Source organism: Equus caballus, chromosome 16 (genome assembly GCF_041296265.1).
Source record: "Equus caballus isolate H_3958 breed thoroughbred chromosome 16, TB-T2T, whole genome shotgun sequence".
NCBI lineage: Eukaryota > Metazoa > Chordata > Mammalia > Perissodactyla > Equidae > Equus > Equus caballus.
Genome location: NC_091699.1, coordinates 37,891,677 through 37,915,961, shown reverse-complemented (window position 1 = coordinate 37,915,961; position 24,285 = coordinate 37,891,677). Strand labels below are relative to the sequence as shown.

At 39.6% G+C, this 24,285-nt stretch overlaps 1 protein-coding gene across 32 annotated transcripts in view; it reads right to left on the bottom strand.

The window, feature by feature from the left end:
• The window catches only part of CADPS (calcium dependent secretion activator), a 438,027-nt gene that overhangs the window by 79,444 nt on the left and 334,298 nt on the right, over window positions 1–24,285 (bottom strand). For 12 of the 32 annotated variants that reach the window (XM_070238689.1, XM_070238692.1, XM_070238690.1 and 9 more), the window contains 6 exons: window positions 20,060–20,166; window positions 14,879–14,899; window positions 13,517–13,673; window positions 12,578–12,719; window positions 4,010–4,156; window positions 455–610 (listed from right to left, as the gene is read on the bottom strand). In XM_070238689.1, coding sequence (XP_070094790.1) covers window positions 455–610; window positions 4,010–4,156; window positions 12,578–12,719; window positions 13,517–13,673; window positions 14,879–14,899; window positions 20,060–20,166 — 730 coding nt within the window. The remainder of the gene's footprint in view (window positions 1–454; window positions 611–4,009; window positions 4,157–12,577; window positions 12,720–13,516; window positions 13,674–14,878; window positions 14,900–20,059; window positions 20,167–24,285) is intronic. The other 20 variants (XM_070238691.1, XM_070238693.1, XM_070238696.1 and 17 more) reach the window with 3 other exon arrangements.

Sequence of the window (24,285 nt, the reverse complement as noted above, 5' to 3'; positions counted from 1 at the left end):
ACGTGCTCAGTTCATACGTGCAGAATGAACGATGCTGCTGAGGTTCTGCCTACATCGTTGGAAAGTTATTAGATTCCTGCTACCTGCACCAGATACGCCTAGAATTATATGTGTTTCTCTTTTTTCCTTCAGCTATCCACCCATGCATTCACTTGTACATTTAACAAATATTTATTAAGTAAATATTTGTGCCAGATACTGCTAGATATTGGAGATACAGAGACAAGAAGGAACACAGACCCTTTCCTCATGGAGCTAAATGAAAAAAACTGGCAGCCTTATTGTGCTGGGTTTGGGACAGATGTGGGGCAGGTGAACAGAAGCTAGACTTGGGTGGCCATACCTGCTCCAAAAGAATCCAAATTACGGCCAATTGAAAGAGTGGCCATCTACCCTCCCGTGAGTCATGCACAGCGGGAAGGCATGCAGAGCCTGTCCAGCCACTTATGCTTACCTTTTGACACAAGATTCAATCATGTCACTTGCCATCAGCTTCAGCCGTTGTTCCAGGTGCTTTCCAAACTCTTCTTCAGGCCAGTGCAAGTCCCGAATGAAGGTCTGAAGGGCATCGAGTTTCCAGAACAAATCTTCTGAAGTGCCTGATCCATTACTGGCAGGATAAAAATGAGAAAACAAGAGTCACCCACTGGCCTCGGGTTCTGAAAAAGCTGACACAAAGACATCTGGGCACTTGAAGGCTTAAGGCAAACAGTGGCTTCAACATACAAAACGACGCGTGTTGGCGGTGGAGGTGGGGGCAGTCTCCACCGGCAGATTTTGAGTTTTACCATACATGAGCTAGTCGGCTTTGTTCAGCCAATTATTCCAGATCAGGGAGAAGTCTGAGGAAGGTATTGCCCCATAATGACCAGGAGAACAATGTATGGTAAAAATCAGCCTTCGTTTAATAACCACATTAACACATGTGATGATTCAGATGAAGGCCACGAACCAGAGGGAGAAGTAAGTCTCAACGGATAATAACTACATGGCAACATGCAGTTATTAAACTTCAGGGTTTCATGCATTTCCCCAGCGCCCCTACAGAAGGGAGGCCTCTTGGAGATTGCACAAGACTTTCAGTTTTAAAAGGACAGTGCTAACAAAGTGGTGAGCGAGGACCTGCTTTCTCTCTTGAAGAGCTGGAAAGAAATTGGGGTGACTCAAATCGAGACGAGTACACCTGGATACCTTGAATCCAAGATTCTTGTTCAGTTTGGTTATTATTCCAATTTTTATAGACCAGCCCGTTGCATAGGCAGCCCCAGGAGGAGGTGAGGTGTGGTGGGGGGGGCGGTGAGTGGACAAGGGATATTTGGAAAGCTTTAGGGCTCAAAACCTGAGCTCTTTTACCATTGCACCATCTTACCCAGTCCTCTGTACAGATGGAGAAATTGATCTTGATTCCTTTCTGTACAATGACATCTAAGCAACTTTTACCTGGGGCATCCTCGAAAGCCTGTGTATGGGAAATGCTCCATCTCTCACCCTCTTGCCCTTCTCTGGCTGGCTTTCTCTTTTGTAACAATCCCATTTGGAGCTCTGAGGAGTGGCCACCCTCCACCCCCTTCCTCGCATACCACTAATGCTAACACGGTAATTTATAAAATGTCCAACACACCATGCATTACCACTTGTTCTGACATCGTCTATAGAAACAGATGAGAGTGGGTGTTTCTATTGTGACAGATGCCAGCTGCATTGAATTAATGCTTCAGAGGGAAATATAGCTAGTGCATAAATGCGTACACAGCTACTGCGGGGTGGGGAGGGGGCGAACTCCCAACATGCCGAGGGGGAGCCTACAGCCTGGACCAACAGGATAATGTTCTCAAGGACAGACCAGTCTGAGGTCAGTACGTAGATGTATCTGACACGAAGGAGCAGGTAACATGGAAACACGTCCTTAAAATGAAAGGTGGCAAAGGAGGAAACTGGAATTATGAAAAGATATAGAATCAGGCATTTCCTGGTGGGTGATTGAAAATCTACGCCTTCTTTTCAGATACTGCTATAAGCATTGTTCAAAAGTGGGAGAATGCATCGTTTCTCCATGAAAGTTTAGCCTTCCGCCTGCCCCATCCTATGCTTGGGAAAAAGAAACCCCAACTTTGTCTAGTCTAAACCCCGTTTTGGAACTGCATGGTTGTATGTTTTAAATCATTAAGTACATATGAATGCAATAATTGGTATTTATTACAACAACATTTTGACACCCATCTGGTTTCAGAGTTTCAAAAAAATTCTTCTAGGGTTTTTTTTTTTTTCTTTGAAGAGCTTATTATTAAGTTTTGACATGAGGAAAAGAATATTTTCTTTTTATTTTTAAGATAAACTGTTAATGTTAAGGCAATAGCACCAAGATTATTTTGATTGCTGAGCAGTTACCAAAATGTGTTCCCACTCCTGCCTTAATTAATTGAACGGAGACCATTATCGGCTTCATTGCAATGTCTTGATTCATATCTTTTCAAAAACAATGTCACAGAGCATGCACAGGAGAAGGTAAGAGAAACTTTCAGATATTTATTTTTAAATTTTTAACAGATACTACCTAATCTAACTTTTAATACAGTCATCTTAGCATGAATATGATCATTTTTTTTAGAAGGTTTTTTTCCAGATACAAATTTTTGGAGGTTTTCATTCGTCTTTAAAAGAAAATCAGACACGTTGACGATGTGATTTCATCAGGAGCTTGTAAACGAATATAGGCTTTTAAAAATCTCAGGCAGCTTTGGAGGAGCCAAGTAGAGCAGTCATTTAAATGTCCTGTTCTCTACCTGGATTACTGTAAAAATAAAAATGTTGAGGGCCATATTGATGAATGCGATTTCGAGATTTCAAAACATCACTGCCAGTTTCAGATCATTTTTTATTCCTTTGATAATAACACTTCCCTTTGAAAACGTGCCAATTTATTCTTTCAAGTAAAAGCTTATCTGGCCTATAATTAGCTGCGGTCTAAGAAAAGGATCAAAGGAGGGTTTAGAACCGCTAACCCTTATTTCACTTATTAAATCATGCACGTGGTTCTAATTCACTTTCCCTGAGGTAGGATTTCGGGGTGGAATCTTAGCTGGATCTTCTTGCTAAGGAAAAAAGGAGAGAGATTCTTTTCTAAGCTCGAAGGAATGGCTACTCAACCTCCACGCCCCTAAACTGCTGGCTTATTTAAAGGGGTGGCCCGGCCTCAAAGAACACTCAAAACTATGCCTTCCTGGCATTTGCATGGATGAATGTAAAGGATGACCCTACACTCAGACTACAGATGATACAGCTACCAAATAAATTTAATTATTTGTGACTTGAATCTTGCATTCTCAAATTTAGATTCGAGATCCTTGCTACCTAGATCCCCATGCTCCATATGCATTATAACCTTGGAAAGTGTCTTTACATACCATTTACATTGCTAAAGCTTGATCCATTCAGAAATTTTCACTTAGCCCTGAACATACTGCTACTATATTCTGCCATTTGCTGACACCAGAAATATGCTTTATGGTTTAAACAGTCTCTAGACATTTTTTTTATTTAAAACCAAAACAAAACAAAACCCAGCTTCTGGGTAGGTGTACTTCCCTCTTAGATTTGGATCAGGCCAGAGATAACTGGCCAGTCCATCAAAGAGGTTTCTTGGACTGTTTTTGGATGAATAACTCCTAAAGTCATATTACCTGCATTGAGGAAAAAAAAAAAAACACCAAAAAAAAAACCCCCCAAAACAGAACATGGGCAGAATTCTCTTGCGAAAGAATTGAGGAAGTGAAACAGTCCTCAAGCGCTCAGTGGGCGTAAGACAAATTGTTAGTGCTGTATATATAGCAAACGTTGTACAAACACGCTGCATGCCAGAAATAAACAATATTGTCTCTGTATGATCAGCAAAATATGTCTAATTATCCATCTCCATCTCTGTTATATAGGATGTATAGAAATAAACAATACATATCCATGCCAAGATCACTTAAATTTAAATTAGATCTAATGTGAACTGAATACACACTCAGCATCATATATAGCAGCCATCCATGACGGTGCCGAAAAAGTAGGCATTTGTGGGATGCCTAGAGGGATGTTAACTGGTAGATTTGGTACTTTGGGAAGGTTCACATTGGGTAGGTTCACATTGGGTAGGTTACTGGTTAAACTCCTGTGGAAGAAACAGACAGAAAGAAAAAATACCATCACAGTGACAATGCAGATGTGGCAGAAGCACATGACCGTTGTAAATAAATTGGCTAAATCCACAGCAAGACAACAGCAAAAACTCAAGCAACACACTTCAGAAAGCAGCTTACGGATGGGGAGCTGTGATGTGGCTCAGTATTCAGAGAGAAATGATAAAAGTTAACGGAAAAAAATTAACCAGAGTGACTTAAAAGTGTGGACCCTCATGGACACCTACACATAATGATCACATTATTTAAATGCATTTGGGAGGGGCCTTCCGTTTCCAAATCCACTGCATGAGAGTCTAGAACTTGTCTCATACTAACAACTTGAAGTTCATGGAACTCTTGGCATTGCTGTGGCGAGGGCCGTTGCGAAGTAGCTGGGATTGATAGCAACAGCGGAGCACTTCAATTTTCTTACTTTTACTTATAAATTATTTCTGACAGAGGCACATTTCTTAAGTCAGAAAGTGGATACAAGATGGAACACGAAATTCACCCACTTGAATGCCCACATAATAGTATAGAAACGGAATTCTTCCCAACTGCTACTTCTGGAGACAGGTGTGTGCGCGATGCAGTGTCAGAGTTGATGGCGAAGATGAAGGAATTGTATCAAGAAGAATGGTCATAGCTTTGAATAACTTCTAGAACACCTAAAGAAAACGGAAACTTCCCCTCCCAAACTAAGTCCAGTTAAAATGGAGAGATGTCTACACACACACAAAAGAAAACAAAAGAATCCTAAATTCAGCTCTTCTAGTAAATTCTTCAACCACAATTGGGTTTAAAGTGTGGCCTCGTGTTACAGTAATTACCATTGATAGTGAGACAGAGACGGGAAGAAAGGATGACAGGGGCTTCTGGGGTGGTTGGGGATGTTATGTTTCTTGATCTTTGTGATTGTTACATGAGTGTGTTCCGTTTGCGAAAATTAATCAAACTGTGTGCTTTTCTGTAAAAAGTTAAAATTTAAGTTAAAAATTCATAAGTAGTTAAATTTGACCTTGTATCAGCTTTTTGTTTTTGAACAAAGACTGATCACCTGACGTGATGAAAGAGAGATGAATGGCTTCCTGAGTAAAGAGAGAAAATAAAACAAAACAAAAACCACACCTCAAATCAACCATATCTCTTTGGAGGGACTGTGTCATATACTGCTCCACAAGCTGGCACCGTTTGTCTCTGTAGTGGCATTTGAAGGGTGTTCCATCCAGCCAAAGTCACTGGCACAGTAGAGCCCAGCCTAACTCTGCATCTGAGAGGAGCCTTCCTGTTTAAGTGGAGTTGACAGCACTTTGGCAAAGGAGTTGAGGTTTTCTTTTTGGATCTTGCAGGAGAAGAGCAAGTTTTGCCAAAGCAGCTCTGCCCCGGGCAAGCTGTGTTTGACTAACAGAACTCTTGCAAGGGCTGGAGCTGCCTCTGGGCTCGCTTAGTGGGGACAGGGTCCCTGAGAAGTCAGAAATTCTGGACTGTGTAGACAGTCTGGACACCTGTCTCCCTAGAAAACAAGTTACCCTTTCACGATGGCAATATAGCCCCGGCTCGTTCATGGAAAAACCTAGAATGCAAAATTGCCAACCTGGCATTCTCTTCCTTAAGGGAAACAGGTGTCTCACAGGTTTCTCCTTTATACTTCACATTTTGGGAAAGCCAATTATACTTCTGACCTTGGGAATAAACGGTGCCCTTGTGAGAACGGTCAAGAGAAGATTAGCTAAATATGACTATTAAGTAGAAAGGAAAATGGAACTTTTCCTTCCATGTTTCTCTGTTTGCTGGGGAATTTGCCTTTGAATTCAGTCCCTGGTGGTTCTCAGCCTTAAACATTGCCATGTAACAAAACCGTTGGCGATTTCCACTGAGACATGTGTAAGCCTATATAAGCAAATGTGATCATTAAATGATACACACACTGAATAATGATCAAGGCATTAGGAGATCTTTAGAGATGGCAGCCTAGAAAGTTAAAATGTCAATTCTGAGCAAATTAAAAGTAGCTCGCAGTGAATAACATACAAATGTATGCAAAAACAGCTTAAACATATTAGTGGATGATGGGTACACAAATTAGAAACGAGCTTCGTTTTGCACACGAAAATTAAAAAAATACTTATATTAATCAAAACATATTGTACTTGTAAAATATGACATTTTGGCTGGACTAGGGCACTGGACTCATATAGAAACATTTCCTTCACGTGACATATTATCTACTTTTAAAAGGCTGAAGCATGCTTGATATTCTGCTTTTAGCAAAATAATATAGTGTATTACTAATGCTACTAATATTTCATTTGGATATTATATAACTTATATTAATAATCAAAGAGGCAATTCCAAGCATTATATTTCACTTCTACACATGTGAAAAGGGGGAATTTTCTAGTAGCACTCAGGTCAGATCTCACTCCTGGAGTGGCTGATGGATAAAATGAGGGCCCTTTAACAACTACCTAAAAACAAGTCCCTCATGCTTCTCTGTAAGAATCATAATTGGATATCACTGGATAGTATAAGCAGTGTCAATTGCAATCCTAACAACTGATATATGTTAAAAATCAGACATTCATTTTGGGGACTCTGCTGAAAAAGGATAGCTCCCATTCAAGTCAAAGGGCCCATCTCTGGAGCACTGGATTAAAAAATTCTCAGCTGCTCAGTCTCACATGGATGAATGTTACAAATGTGTGTGTGCCTCATCTAGAAATTTCTACTGATGGAAATAACTAGAGGCAGAGTCATTTCTTACTTCTAGAATTAATTCTAAGGAAGACTGTGCCTCCATGCAGAGAGGATATGGTTGGGTCTTCTCTCAAAAACCTCTGCTTTAGATTTCTGAATGGGATTAGATTTAAGACACCAAATGCCTTCTACTATATGAGCCATTTGCTGCATAAATATACGTAGCACATCTTAGCTTCTCTTGGTGCTCTGGGCACTACAGCCTCTCTCGGGGCTTATTCTTAGGGCTGATTACTACTTTGGGGCATAGGTACTCTTTGCTGTCTTCCTCGAGTTTAGAGCAGTGTTTCTCAATCTTTTATTCATTATCACCACCAGACTCCCCCACCCCTACCCCAACTGCCTTCCCCATGAAAATTTCATACCACCAACATACTGTATATCTGTTTGTGTACCGCAGAGAGATCTGGCTTTATACACATACATAACAAGACTAAGATTTTTTGTTTTGGGCCTTCTCCGCTCCCAAGAACCAATTTTCACTTTGGGCTTTGGCATCTGTAAGGCCCCTTTTAGAATGCACGGCCTAGAGAATAAAGTTCCAAACTTCTTGGGACTTTAGAACCTTCCAATCATCTCTCCAACCTCATGGCTTGCCTCCTTTATAATCTGTGCCGGCCCAAACCAAGTGTTCACTGTTTCTATGGCATATCGTACTTGCTCCCATATTTCTATTTTTGCTCACGCTTTTTCCCAAGCACCCATATCCCTTTTGAAATCTTACTCTCCAATCTTATTTCCTTCATGACTCCTCTGTGGAAGTTCATCGTCTTCTACTCTATGCTCTCATAACTCGTCCTTAGGTTATTTGTACATTTGTACATTGGCAAATATTTAAAGTCATTTTTCTTGTGTGTATGTTTCTCAGACCCAACTAGATAGAAACCCCGATCAGGGGAAGGTATCTTTTTCTCTTTCCCCTCCCCATAGCTTTCCTATTATATCCTTCCCATGTTCAGCCTGTATGGCTTCCTTAATAAATGTCACTTACTTAACACACATTTAGTGAGCACCTATTATGTCCAAGGCCCTGTTCTAGGTGCCAGGGAGGCAGTGGTGATCAAATGTGGATATGAGGTGAATATGGAAAATCACATTTTCTTGAATGTTAGTGTGGGAAAAGTCTTGGGTAGTCAAAGTCCTTCTTTTACAAAGGAGGATACGAGGCTCAGGAAGGTGTTCTGACTTGCCCGAGGTCACCTAGCATATTACTGGCAGAGTCATGAGTTCTGACTCTAAGTCCAGTACTCGTCTCTTTCATACCAGCTACCTACATATTGCTAAGGTGTCTTTGGTCTGACAGTTTATTTTCGTTAAGATAATGATGTTGACAATCTGGAAAATGACATTATTTTAAAAATACTTTTCATATGTATATCTCAAGCAGAGAGAGATAAAGTGCATTTTGAAAAACGAGAAACCCAGAGTTTTCAGGGTGCATATATTAAGAAGCAGTGTTTACTTCTGCCATTCAGAGCCATCCTATCCTGAAATGGGCAACAGGGATTCCCTGTGCCTGCAGGTGATTAGATAGAGATTGAGAGATGATCTGTCAAGGAAAGAGTAGTCCGGAGAGGGTACTAGACTTGGCAAGCTTTGGATTAGACACTTTCTAAGTTTTCTTCCACATTGAAGGTCATGATGACTTGACCAGCAACAAACTGACTCTAAAGAGCTGGTAGAAATGTCCATCAGCTAATTAGGACCAAAAACTCACATTCAGGGCGACTGGGAGGATTGTGAACAGCCTGCCCGGCTGTGGGTGGTGGCCCTATGACATGTCCTGATGGAAACCATGAGAGGACTATAGGCTCCAGCTTGGACCTGACCTGGAGAGGCTGACTATCTTCAGCTATGGTTAGAAGGTATGCGATGACATTTTCCACCAATGCTTAGAGAGTCTGATCATGCCTATATCTGGCTTAATGGAAACAGAGATGCAGCCTCCTTTTTCTCTCCTTGCAGACATGGAAGGTCATCTTTCCAGAGAAAGGCAACCATAGGACTTAGCCATTTTACCCTTTCTGTCAAATAACTTCAGTTGTGTCAAACCCAAATGATGATTATATCTCTATTTTCTTTCACATGGCCATATTTTGAAATAAGATAATCTGAAGAATAAAACGTATTTAAAATCTTTTTGAGCAAGCTCAATGTATTGGTAGCATTTTGCCAAAGTGTTGTTTTTCTTGAACATTTTTTTTGAACACTAGTTTTTCTTTTACAACGCATTTCTCAGTCATTTTATGTATAATCACGTGCCTATACACATGACTTTTGAAAAGTGGAAGAAGAGAACTATTTGAGTATAACAATTGTTTGAGAGAAAGGCTGTGGTGTGTGTGCATGTGTGCGTGTGAACTGAAGGTTCATGTGGCAAAATTAGAGAAGACTGAGCAAACTAAATCTATTTATCTGAGTCAGTTTCTTGTTTTTGCGTAAGTTTGATGAAAAACATTCCCCCCTAAAATCATTCTATTTTTTTTTTTTTGAGGAAGATTAGCCCTAAGCTAACATCTGCCGCCTATCCTCCTCTTTTTGCTGAAGAAGACTGGCCCTGAGCTAACATCTGTGCCCATCTTCCTCTACTTTATATGTGGGATGCCTGCCACAGCATGGCTTGACAAACGTTGCGTAGGTCCGCACCGGGGATCCAAACTGGTGAACCCCGGGCTGCTGAAGCAGAACATGTGAACTTAAACCGCTTCGCCACCCAGGTGGCCCCCAAATCATTCTTTACTTGGAAAACAAGTCCAAAAAGAAAAATGAATCTCTGCTTCTTTACCAACTAGTTAGTTTTATCTAACTAGTGGTCAGATAAAAGTTCATACTCTGCTTCTCTTCATGTGGTAGGAAGCATAGAGAAACTCATTCCTTTTAGCACATAAGCATGTCACCAAGCTCTTTGTACCCTTCATTTTGTGCCGGCCATGCAAATCTGTCTCATGGTATCCACATTCTGTTTACAAATCAGCTAATAAAATGTGTGCAGTTTCAAAGAATTTTAATTTAGCTTATGTTTTAGTTGGCACTTTCAAACATCTCCACATACGCCGAAAGGCACATACTATTTATCATGAATTGAACACACCACAATCATCTTCACAAACCAACAGCACAGTTTGGGACAGGAAAAAGCTATTTAAGAAAAAACACATCTACATAAAATATTCTCAGGTTATTGTTTGTGACTATTAATCTTTCATGAATGTTTAGATCTTTAAATTACTGACCCAAGAGTTCAAATTTTATTTTTTCAGTCATTCAAAAAATCTTCCACAAAACCTTCTGAGACTAAGACTTCCAGTTGTGAACAGGATTTTGATTCTAACTATACTTCAGATGACATCAAGAATATTTAATGCTTCAAAAGGAACAGCAGTCACTTGCTTGGTTTTTGAAGAATTTAACAGATTATAAAATGACTTGAGTGACATTGTCACAGAGCTTTATGACGATTCTCAGACGCTGAGTGGGGACATTTTAGAAAATCAGTTTTGTAGATGAGAAAACAAATTCACAGAAGTCAAACCCTCGTCTTCGGGCTAAAATGGTGGTCAAGGCCCTAATTCAAGGGTTCTTTAAGAACTAGTGAAGGAAACCAATCATTTCTTCCCATGTGTGTTGGTAGCAGCAGCCTCCACTTTAAACCCAAGTAAGTAAAGGCTATTTCAAGACCACTGCTATTTTCAAAATGCGAATATTACTCATTTTAACCTTTTCCTTTTCACAACTGTTCTCCACAGTACAACTGTCTTGATTACAGTGATCATTAAAAAAAGAGTCCCTCGTTAATGCCTTATCATCAAGGGACACAGTTTCACTCATGAGTTACAAGTCAGCAGGCCATATTAAGAGACAAGTTATAAACCTGAGAAGAACAAGCTAAAATTTAGATCTCTTGGTACTTGTAAATGAAGAGTTACTTCCTATTAACCTGCTTCCAGTAGGGTAAATCCAGAAACTTCTCTTGTGGTTCAGATGTGGAAAGTGGGCTGAGAAAGCTATTTGGCATTAATTTCTTTAATCAGTAGGAGTCTTATACGATTTAGCATTAGAGGGAGGGTCTCAACTCAGAAGACTGCTCAACGACAGGGCACAAGTCAAGGCTTCCAAACTGAGGAAAAGTCTCCTGAATATTTGTTCTGGAGTGCCTGGAAAGTCGGCTGGTCCATACCCCCATTTTGCTCCTTACTGGTTGATACATCCCAAAGGTGTAAAGGACTAGAAAGAAGAAAATGATTTTCTTATAGAAAAAAAAAAAGAATCTAACATGGCAACGTTAATACCAGGCTTTATTGAGGCTGTTCAAACCACACCAGAGAATTCTCTCTGTCTAGGAGCCCTCTACTTTGCCTGAAAGGGGAGTCTGAGATCGACCCTCTGGCACCTTGAGTCACAGCCCTTCTCCTTGCTGGGGGATGGAGATGGCACTGAATCTGCTAAACATTTTCAAATAAGATCTAAGATTTGCCAAAGTTGTGGAAATTGCCAAAGTCACAACTCACAAGATTTCCTGTAATCGTCCTACAGGATAAATAACTCATTAAAAAAATGAGTACCGTAGTGGAATACATTTAGGAAACTCTGGTTTAAGCAGAGTTAAACAAGGTTCTGTATTACTATTTTCTCAGAGTTTTGAAATATGCTGGCGTGCTCTGTGGCTTTCCAGGAGACAAAAGTGTCAGGTGGATGAGTGGGTATACAGGCATACCTCGAAGATTTTTGTGGGTTCATTCCAGACCATCTCAATAAAGCTGATATCACAATAAAGTGAGTCACATGAATTTTTTGGTTTCCCAGTGTATATAAAAGTTATGTTTATACTATACGCTAGTCTATTAAATGTACAATAGCGTTATGTCTAAAAAAAATGTACATACCTTAATTTAAAAATCTATTGCTAAAAAATGCTAGCCATCATCTGAACCTTCAGTGAGTCATAATCTTTTTGCTGGTGGAGAGCCTTGTAAAAAACTCAGTATCTGTGAGGCGCAAGAAAGTGAAGCACAATAAAATGAGATATGCCTGTATAGAGTTTCCTAAACATATTTGGCTATAGAGTCCTCTTCTTGAGGTGTGACTCAAAGGCCTAGACCAGGGAATGGAAAAGCACGGCCCACAGGCCAGCCTCCTGTTTTTGTAAATAAAGTTTATGGGAAGACAGCCACACTTGTTCCTTTACGTATTGTCTGTGGCTGCTTTAGCGCTACACTGGCAGAGTTGAGTAGTTGTGACAGAGATTGTGTAGCTCGAAAAGCCTAAATATTTACTATCTGGCCTTTTATAGAAAAAGGTTGCTGACCCTTTGCCTAGACTCCTACGGAACACAATTTAGGAAACATTAATTTCTAAGGACAACACCACTGCAGTAAGATACACAGTACACATAGCACAGTTAGGTTTATACCCCTTATTCCTTATTTATCTTGTGCAATGAAACAAAGATTTCATTTCATACAACATTTCTCAACCTCTTTCTCTCTCCCCACTTTGGACAAGGAGCCTTTGAGCATCATAGTTGGAAATACGTATGGTGTTTGCTCTCTGTCCATGCTAACAATGAAAACCATAAGATGCCATTAATCCATTTCTGTATGACTCTCCAGCCATATGCACCCAAACTCCGATGGTATCAAAAGAGGTTTCCTTACTTGACTGGTTCCCATGACTCCCGCTCAAAGCCCCTGTGAATGGATTGTGCAATTGAGGACTCCATCAAATCCACATATCTAACCACAAGTGGGGCAAACAGGTCTTGCAGGTGTTTGTGAAATTTTCCATTGCACAAATTATCTAGAACAGATAAGCAAAAGCCTGGTAAGAACCCACAGTTGCTTTATCAGCATACAATGTACACACAGAGGGGATTGTCTTCTACGTTAAATATACTGCCTCTATGGGAGCCAAAAAAACAAAGAGAAGAAAAAAATTACATGAACAGCATCAAAGCTCATGCTTAAATCTGTGTGGAAGGAAAATGGAATTTAAAGACATTTTACCCATTTGTGTCTCTTGTCTAAAAAGGAAAAATAATCAAGCCACTTTAAAACAAAAATCAACACTATTTTTTAGGTTTGTCTTGCACCCACTCCCCTTCCTCCCATTACATTACCAGGAAGAAAGAACATTCTGTGCCCCTCCCCTGTCATCACTCTCTCTGTGGCGGAAGGTCTATTTTATGGCTATGTGTTGCTGTAAGATACTCTGAAATGCTTGGGACGTATTTAGCTAGAAATTCTTTTTCATCTAAACAGCATCTTTTGATAAAAATTGCAAAACGTGAAGAGATTAAGTTAATTAACTTGTTCAAGAGCAAATAAAACACACAGGTACGGTATGGACATCACTTCTCACGCTCTCTGGGGTTCTTCTGCCTGGTTAAGACAGGGCTTTCCTGCAACAGGACACTTGTTGGAAGAAAGAGAATGTCCATCAGCTATAAGTCTGGTTTTTTTTTTTTTTTTTTAAGTAATAATAAAACTATCAAGAGATATAACTGGCCTGTAGTCTGCCTGGGATAAAGATGGCTTAAGCAATCTGTTTATCTGCACACGACTTAGGAAAGTCTAATAGTCAAAGATGATACATACAGTCGGTACGGAGAAAATCATTCAGCAGCTGAAACAGTGGAAAACTGTCCCACGTGTCTGGGGGCTGCACCTCTAACGCTGCATCCATGTCCACTGCAAAGAGTGACAGGAACGTCTCGGCATGCTCCACCATCAAGTCTGACCACCACGCAAAGGCCTTTGAAATTTGGCAGAAAAACAACAGACAAAGAGCAATGAGCTTCTCTCTCCAACATAAGACATGAAGTCAAGCCCCCACTGTTCAAGATTAATTGTGCATCCAGCAGGGTTTGGTCATTTTATTGTAAAGAGAACAGTATTTTTGGTACAATTGGGCCTCTAAAGTGTCCCAAGGCAATGCTTTTCGTGATTCCAGGCCTGCCTTAGAAAGTCTTTATTCTGACGTGCTGGTCAGAGGGTGCAGCTGTAGAAATGACAGACATGGAACTTCTGTTCAATTTACAATAACCTGGTATATTTTGAGTCATGCTCTTTATCACTGTTGTTGGCTAGTTCTTGCTCTAAGATATTAGAATTTGGGAGTTTCTTCACTGTGTTTGTGGGTTTTCTGCCAGTCTAACTTGAAAACTTGTAATTATCATTCACTTATATCCAGACCTCTGGGGCTTAATTGTCTGTGGTCTCATACAAGCTCAGTGACTCATGTTTCCCTACACATTGGAAATGTTACTGCTATTTCATACCAAGGAAAAGGAAACCATTGTTGCAATTGTCATAAAACTTTTGAGTCAAAATCTCTTTAAGCAAGGAGCCTCTGGTTTTGCATCCTGTCTATAAAAAAGATCAGGCTTAAGCTAGGAAACACTCTGTGAGATTAGGACTTACGTTTCTGGGGGTTGGACACATATGTACATTGAAAACCAAAAAATATCAGTGAAGTAACTCATTTTCATGCACGTGGGTCCTTGGAAATCATTGTGCAGGGTCTCAGGGGCGACATTCACATCGGACTGGGCCAGATGTGAATGGAATTCAAAGGCATGCATGCATGTTGACTAATCATTTCTGGCAGGGAGCATGCAGAATGAGTGGCAGTGTCAACAGGCCCTTTTTTTGTTTGCTGATTTCAAAGAGAGCAGAAAAACAAAAACAAATCGCCAGCCCCTTCTTATTCCCCACCTCCCCACCCAATGCCGTAAAGTATTTACATTGGAAACACTTTCCGGAGCATTCACCGAAAAAAAGATGGGAAGGCATTGGAAACATGAAAGATGATTATGGAAATAATTCCATAAATGAAAGAGTTTGTTCAATGACCAAGCTCTTCTGTGATCTATTAGTTATCTGGGGATATTCTAACAGCCACTAGGAGGCAGAATAGGGGTCTACCCCTCTTCTTTCATGAGATTTCATTTTACTTACTTCTCCTTTATCAACATGTGGCTGGTTTGCAAATTAAATGGAAAAGATCAAGTCATGGACCATTCTGCAAGGTCAGCTTGGCTGGAAATAGACACCTGCTGTTTCCATTTTAATTTACAGTAAAACCTCACTAATTCAGAGTAATGGGAGATGAGAGACACTAGTCTGGCAGCACAAAAGCCTAAATTATTGGATTTTCTAAAAGGAGATATCATTTTGCTGCTTTCAAATGCAGTTTGTAATTGAGCACCAAAGCAAAAGGTTACTGGTTATCATAGAGATATATCATAAACGTAAGAGTTTTTTTTATCTTCTAATAATAGATAGATAGATTACCAGTAGATAAATTAACCTGTAAAATGAAGTCACAGAGATAGAAGCTTTAATTTCATAGGTTCTGGAATAAAACTTGTAAGAAGAGCCTTTTGAATTTGCAGAGAAAGTTGAGTTCATGTCGAACGTTTTACTTAAGAAAAATTAAAAGAGACACATCATTAGTTGAATAGTCACAAGTATTTGGGTCTGAATTGATGAGGTTTTATTGTAGTTTGACCACCTGGGCATGAGAGCCCTGGGGTTTTGGGTTTGCTCCGCTGACTCCCTGGCTAAGTCCTGCAGAGGAAGAAATCCTCCATCCCACCCCCAGAGCTCTCCCAGCCACCTGCCTTTTAGGCAGAGACCTAAATATCGGAACTCGCTAGAGTCCCGTTCCCATTCCCCACCCCTGTATGGAAGGATGACTCATCAATCTGATGCAGATATTTGCAAAATTCACAAAGGAGCACCAAATATTGGCTGGTACTTATTCCTTAGTTATTTGGTTAACTTTATATCTTCACGGTGACTCCCAGAAAACAGTTACTGGGGAGACTGAGTTAGTTGCCTTCCCAGACATGATTTTGTTCTAGGATGACAGGAAACAAAACAAAACAAAACATCAACGCTAAATGCCTGAAATAAAAAATCCCTTAGACCAACCTCATACCTGGTTCTTACCAGCTTTATTTAAAAGTTGCAAACCAGAGGCCATGAGACATATTTACTTTTACTATCTATAGAGAACTTAGTCCTTTGGAATTTAATAAATTATTAAGCAATTATCTACAGTTGTTGCATTAAGAATCCCGTAGATAGGTAGCCCTACAAAGGACAATGACTATTGTGATGTGAATTATTGCCACTGAAGTCTGGCAGAGGAATTTAGGATTCTAGTAAACGAAGAGAATTTAAATATGGGGGCTGGAGGAGAAGTGAAGACCAAATCTATTTCTATATACCCAAGGCAACTCTTTCAGAACCTTGTAATGAAACCTGACTCTCTGAGAAGGAGAAAGAGATTCTGGCAAAGGCGGTAACAACCAAAAGCCAAATCATAACTTCAACCAAATGAATAGAGTTTGTGTGACTGGGTTGGGCAAGGTAAGGCTTCAAAATTAAAAAAAACCCCAATACTATATTTATTTATGACAAGTGAATAGAGGTGAATGCTATTTTTGTACACGTGCTAACTCAATGTTTGTGGGCATCTAAAGTCTTTAGAAATCTTTTCCAAAGACAATAAGGAGTTATATTCTGGCTTCTAAATACTTACCCAGTGCTTTTCATTATTTAAAGGCAAAGATATATACTTTAGGGGTACAGTCAACCACACTGAACACACTGTATATTTTGTACACAAACTACATGTATATATGTACCCCTCTGTATACCATAATACATATATACATATACATACGTATACATAGAGAGAGATTAGGAAGGTGAAGCAACAATACATGAAAGCATAAGTCGTGTGTGTGTGAATATCTTAGGCTCTGAGAACAGAATTAATCTGCAATTAAGAGATAAATGTGACAACTGCTACCATACACTGCATGTGTGTATATATGATGTATTCTAAGCTGATGGGAATTTTTTCTCTTGGGGGCATTTAATTACTTTACATTGGAATTAAAAATGGCTTTAAGGATTATTGTTTTTTGGCGGGGGAGGAAAATCTACTTGTCACTTTCATTTGTGTGGTGCCACGAAACAGCATGGCTGCGTAGCCAAGATCCATGCTTGGGATTTAATGATTTTCTAGAGTTTACTGAGCACCCAGAGAAAATGGCAGCAAGTACTGGCCAGTAGAATAAAATGTTCCTACTTCATCCTTTGGGCAGCAAAACTTCATCTTCTGTGTGCCAGGGCAAATTCTCCCTCTTCGGCTGTAGCCAGTGGTCTTGGTGTGGCTCTACACTGAAATCAGCTGGGCAGTTTTAAAAATTTACCAATTCTTGGCCCCTCCCCATGAGAGTCTGATTCATTGAGGTGGGGTGAGACCTGGGCATCAGCAACGTTTAAGAGCTTCCCAGGTGATTGCAATCTGTAAGTGAACGTTGAGAACAGACGGTGGACCACTCCGCCTGGAAACAAACACTTTCTCCTTTCCACATATTCATTTGGTACTTTCCACATAGGTTTTGTACTTTTTATGATCATATATTCATATATTTTGCTTCCTTAGCAATTTGTTCCTAATAATACAAAGGCCAAGCTTTGTGGAGTGCATACTATGCTCCAGGCATAACACCGGATGCTTTACTTAAGTGGCCTTCCGTCCTACCAATGACCATCTGAGGTAGATTCTATTATTATCTCCAATTTACAGGGTAAGAGAGGTTAAGTAACTAGGTTGACATCACAAAGCAAGGAGGACGCAAAGCTGGAATTCAAACTCCAGCTTCTCTGGCTCAGAGGCTGAGCTCCTGGCCACTCTGCATTGTATTGCTTGAAGGCCCAGACTGCCTTATGCCTCGTCCTTCAGAAAAAGCACCGAAGTAGTTCCCTTAGGTCTCAGTAGATGGACAGCTTTGGATAGATTAAGGAAATTTTGTGATTGGGTGAAGTGACTAATTCAGGAAATAATCCTGTACATTTATCTAAAATCAAATTGGGTCTCCAAGTCCCAAAATGTGCTGAAGTTTTCATTCCTAACTTCTAAAATTAGTAAATGAAACCAGAACTGAATTTATTTCTCCCCTATTTATTTACCCAGAATGGCTTTGGACATGTAAGATTAAAATATTTTTATGACGTTGGTTATTAGGGCAGTTTAAGCTGATAATTAGCACTTAGACAGTACTTTATGGAAAAGTGGGAAAATGTCTTCTTTGGAACATCACCTTTCCTTTGATACCTCTTTTGAGCAATTTGGGAAAATATCCATCCTTTCTTAGCCTGTAGCAGTCTCAGAAAGTAACTTGATTGTTAATCAAGTGTATCTCTCATTTTTCTTCTTCTATCATTCACTTAAAAGTACGACAGCGACTGAGGAAAACCATCTTCTGTGTAGCCACGTCTTCAGAACTGTGTAGAATCTGTTCAGTGTTGTGGGAAAAGCCTCACCATCCAATGTGGGGGCGGGGCAGGCCAGAACCCCTCCATGCCTCTGGAGACAATTGTGTGGACGCCCGGAAAGAACGTATATACTTACCATCACTTGAACCCCAAATGCCCCCAATCTGAAAAGACCATCATGTATGATGAAGTGGAAAAAATGATAGCCCAACCTAATTTTATATGTCTGGAGGGTAAAGGTTTCCATGTTCAGAGGGGCTGAGTTTGTCCCTCTTCTCACTCCTGGCTGTGCACTGCTGAATGCTGTGGGAGTTAGTTACCTGCCTCAAGGGGTCTTCACCCCATTCTTAGAGCATTTTCAGGGAAATAATGGTTCTTTGGTACTCTCTCTATATATAAATACTGTATATATGATTCACATACAGACAGTCGTAGAGGAAGATTAGTATCACTCTGGGTAGCTACTGGTTACTATGTTTGGTTCCTCTGCTGTAATAAAGGTAAGTACAGACAGACATAGGAAACTACGACAGGCTGAGGACAGAGTCAAGGCAGGTAGGAGGCATGTGTCGGATGTAACCGCAGTCCTCGTTAAGTCTATCAGTTGCTTCATGCACGCACAAGAGAATCACCCACATTTACCCTGCCGTGGAGGGCCACCCATTTCACAAGCAGTCCATCAGAAGTTGCTGTTACATTCCTTGGGTCAGTGTTAGAAAGCGGGAGCACTGGGGGAAAGTCTCATTAGAAGACATGGTACTGGAAGGGCATGCACAGACTATGACAGCGGGTGGCTGGCTCATTCGGTTTAGTCACATACCTCTTTCCCCTGCCACGATCAGCCAAGATTGAGTGGAACAGTAGAAAAACAGGGAGGAAATTTAAATATGCAATCAGGCATTAGTCGGGACGACTGGATTTATGGTGTATTATATATTATTTAACTATACTGTCAATTTTCATTTAGTCATGGGAATGATCGTTTTAGGTGCTTGAGAAATTACTTTTAAGGAATGCCTTCTTTCTCCCTTTTGCTGTAGAGTCGAATGGAGAGGAAGAGTGAGAATTTGTGCGATTTTCAAAAAGGTTATTTTAAGAGAGATGATTTTAAATCTCAGTTTTGAAACAAGCAGTGATAAAACAGTTTGACCATAATGGAATCTTGGAGCCTTTTCTTGGAAGGTTTGGGTTGTTTAAATCCTTACAGGTTTGGGATTTAGTTAGCCTTGAAATCCCTTGGTTTATAATTATTATCAAAACAATCATTTTGACAGTGGTTTGTAAAAACAAGTAAGCTCTATTTACTTAGATGTATGTTGGAGAATCGACAAGTTGAACAACACAGAATAATCTGCCTCTGTCACTGCATTTAGCAACCCGGGTCATGTGAGGTTTACAAATGAAGACCCTAGTGTAAGCAGAATAAGTTACAGAGATAAATTCAAAAACATGGCCTGTGACCCATACACCAAATAAAATAAATAAAAACAACAGTGGCGGCAACAAAAACAACCACGAAAGACCAAAAAGCATTTCATGTGTTCCGGACAATAACCATATGCTGCTTGAATAATTATCTTTAAAACACACTCACCTCTTTTGCTGGTTGTTAGAAACATCTGAAAACTTAAGCTGAAACGTACAACACGTAACCACTTTTTGGTTGTTTTAAACAACCTTCCAAAAGCTTCTCCTTGCAAAACTTCCACTTTCATTCTCTTTGCAAGGCCAATTAAAAGAAAATGGGTGTTAAGGCATCTTATTCACAACGTCGCCGGTAGATTGGGTTCTGCAACCTCAGCTAAGGAACACCAAGAGACATCTGCCCCCACGCCTGCTCACCTCTGCGTGGTGCTCCTCATTTTGCTGAAGAACTTCAATGACTAGTTCGGCAAGACGGATTGTGTCTTCGAGCTTTTTGGCAGGAGTGATTAACCGGCCTACATTTTCTGTAGTACAAGAATTTGTGTTAAAATTCAGCGAAAGCATCAGGCTAGTTTTGTGGCCATTAGAACTAGTGGATAAGAAATTTTGAATAGTTACCAATTTTTAAAAAAATTTCATGCAAATGTTAAGTGCCACGTAATTAGTAGTGAGCAAACCATAAAGCTGTTTAATTATTATTATTATCACCATCATTATAATACATACTAAGAAAAAGCAGTGCTCCAGCTTCAAATTTGCGTATTAAGCTATATTAAGTCTATGACAGCCCATTTCAAATTTAGTGACATTTCGTACACACGTTCTTTAAAGACAGCATAAACGTACTATCTTATATCACTCTCTAGACTGTTGGAGCTACCTGAAGTGAAAAGATGGAACAGAAGCTTAATCTTGATTGCTGCTATATTTGTTTCCTGGATTTGTCTCTAAACATTCAATACTACAGCATTGTCTTTCAGTACCGGTCTGCACGTTTAACAGGTATTGGAATGTTCATTTTAAAAAAGCAGAGTCAAAGGTCTGGCTGTTTTAAGTTGTCCCGGGAGGAGACTGAAAATTAATGGACATTCCTGGGCCATTAGGTAGAAGGCAGGATAGAATTATTAAAAGGATATTGGGGTAGATTATTGGTGGTAGTTTGTGCCACTGGTTGGTACAATGGAATTTTATCAGTTAAGTGGCATTGATGTACTTAAGTGTTTTCTTTGTTTTTAGTTTTTATTGTCTTGGAAGTGTTGTCTTCTTATCTGGCTCAAGAACAAACTGAACCCTGGTTTATGTTGCATCCTTTATAGAGCTGAATTCATGAATATTTGGCAATGTCATTATGTTACCAAAAATTACAAACTTTTTTCCTGGGGTAGAAAGAGTAATATTTAAAATATAAAGGTTTTCTTAGCCAATGAAATTGTCTGAATTCAATCAGTTGGGACCCACAGAGGATCTTGACTTTCATACTTAGACTGCTTCAAACTTTGAAGACTCAGAGTCATTGGTGCACATGGAGTATAACGACAACAAGGAGCATTTAGCATGATTCCAGGGGTAGGTAAATATGTATGCAAAAGGACTTCAAAACTTATTTTCTTCTGTTCATCTGAAGTAGATTATGTTTAGGCTTCAGGATTTTTCTTGCTAAAGAAAATTGCTTAATACTCGCAAAAAGGTTTTATTGTTATTGTTGTTTTTGGGGGTGGGGTTTCAACAAAATCGTAGGCAATTGCTAATTTGCAAAAAAATTTAAAAGTACCTTATAATTTTTCCCTTGTGCATTTGTTAGATAGGCGATGAACATATCAGATGACTAGTGATTTAGGATTTTAATAATGAAAAACAAATTCAGTGAAACACTATGCAAAAAGAGTGTTCTAGCCAATGGGAGCTAAGAGTGATGATGGGACAGGGTGAGACTCTTGAGGTGCTGAAGGTTTCTGTCCAGTAAGGCCTGATGACTTGTGTGAAAATGGGCTTTCTGGATTCAGGCCAATGGAATGTTCCATTGTCTCTGCCATGGTCAGGTGGAAAGGTGGTAGGGTATGGATAGGGCACGAAGGAGGAGCCATGGGGAATATAAATACACAGATCAGGCTGAGCATATCCAACATTCAGAGTAAGGAGATGTGCAGAGTTTAGGGGCTGACAGTTCCTTGCCTGGTCCAGAGCAAGAAATATTTGGAAAATAATGAAAGAAAAGATTGATTTCTTTGCTTTTGGGGCACCTAGCCTGTTTATAATTTCATAAATGGACTATCATAATTTCATTAGTAGGCTTTCAGGCATTTCTACAAACATACTGTGTATATATGTTTGGGTAATATATGTAGAGTGAGGTATTTGCATTTTGATAGTAAATATGCACAGGCTACTGTTTTTTTATTAGTTGATATTCACATTTACACATCAATTTGCAAATTCCTCATCCTATGCTTTTTACCCATTCGACACATACACCCACATACACACATCACACACTTACATACATTTTCTAGTAACCAGACAAGCCTGCACATTAATACAAATCTGCAGGAAATCCCACTTGGGGCACATCTTTGAAATCTCTTTAAAAATAGAGAGCATTGTCCTTTTGGGTGGAATACTTACCAAATGTAGGGGAATTCTAGCTGTACATGACACATGATATAGAAATGAAATAATTCCCACCATATTATTATGTACTTTGATTTAAAAACTGTGAATGACTTTTATGTTTAGAGAAATCCAAGATGCTTAAGCCAGGACCACCTGAAGATTTGTTTTAATATGCAGTACTCTTAGATTGACTACAATATATATCAATAGATACACATAGAGTGTATATATGCACGCAGCCGTTCTACGAGTGTGTGCACATGTACTCAGATATGTGTATGCCTGATGTATATATACAGACAGTATGTTTAGTAAAACCTTTTGCAATTTTACTTTAACACGCAACCATTAAAGTATGCAGGTTCAGGATCCTTTAATCTAGAATGGTTGATCTTCCAATTAACCCATGTAGCCAGACTTTCATTTACTATTAATTAGCTGCAATTCCATTATCTGTAGATCAAGCTGCTTTATTGAGACACAACACTATTTTCCTCTTCATTTGTGTAAGTAACTTACTAGCTGAATGGCAAAAATGGTACTAAAGCAACTACCCTAAGATGTTGTCTTTAAAGAAAATATTGTGCAAAATCTTCCAGCACCTCCTCCCTCCCCCCAACAGAGGTCAACAAGAATTCATGCTTAGAAATGATTTTTTTTGTCACTTCTGCTGTCTTGAAATGTATTGCAATATTCCTATTCCCCAATCTTGTACTAGCTGGAGCACTGACAAAGGGGAACTAAAAGTACAATATACTTATTAAACATTTCATACGATAGAATTGAAGCTCATAAAATAGAAAAAAATCGTCATGCAAAATGTTATGCAACAACAATGTTATTTTGTGCTGACATTGAGATTTGAAAATGTTGCATATGTCAGACATAGCTAGACAAAAAATGTGGACATTTGGAAATAAATGCTCTCTTTTGAGTCTCTCAAAACCTAGTGTCAAACTCGAGAGCCTGAGCCTCAGCTTCGTATTCCAAACCGAAACAAAATTTCAAGAAAAATAATGAACAGAAAAGCAAACTAAACTAGAAAGCTGCCAAGTAAAGGAATGGTAGGAGTTTACAGTACTTGATTTTGGCCTAGGCATGCCTTTGAGCCTCTGATACAACATGCTGGTCTGCGTTTGGGTGGGTGGAGGAGGCCCAGGAGGTGGCGGGGGAGCTGCTCAGGTAGGTGAAGAGAGACATTAAAAAAGTAAAAAGACAAAGTGACTTTCACAAAGGGTGACAAGTAAGATGACAAACTCTGAAAAGAACAACCAAACATGCAAAAACAATAAAACACAAATGGAGAGCTGCTGCTTTGTTGGCGTTACTGCAACATTACAGAGGTGTGACGCCATTTGACGAGGGACGGGACTCTTACCACCATTACCAGCATCACCTCACAGAGACACTCAGAGGCTGGATGCAAACACTGGATATCTTTATCCAGATGAGTACACATGAATGATGGTGGCAGCATCATTGACGGAAAGAAGGTACACTTTTTGTGCAATAAAGAACACCTAAATGTTAACAGCTGCCTCCTACTTCCAGATGACCAGAGATAGGACTTGTATTCACAGTTGGAAGATCTGGCTTCTCACCCTCAATATGGTACCTAACTTTCTATGTAACCCCGCGCCTTCTACTTAAATGTCTCTGTGCTTCCGTTTCCTCATCTATAAATTGAGAACATTAATACTTTTCCTGTGTACCTTGCAGGGCTGCCAATAAGACTAAATAAAACAATGCACGAGATAGATCTTTACAAAGCCTAAGGTGCCTACAAATGTTTGTTGTTATCTCCAACATTGTGAGAAGGCAGGAATTAATTGCTTTGCAAAAGCAGATGAAGGGCCATTATTAGTTCAAGTGAGCTAGGGAATATTCTTGCTCCCTTTGTGGAATTTCAACATGTCAAAATCTGTCATTTGGGGGAAAAAAAATGTGTGGTATCTGATTGTTTCCAGCTCATTTAATTATTTTCAATTTGGAATTCTCGTGGCTTTTATATTGTGGGTTGAATCATATATAAA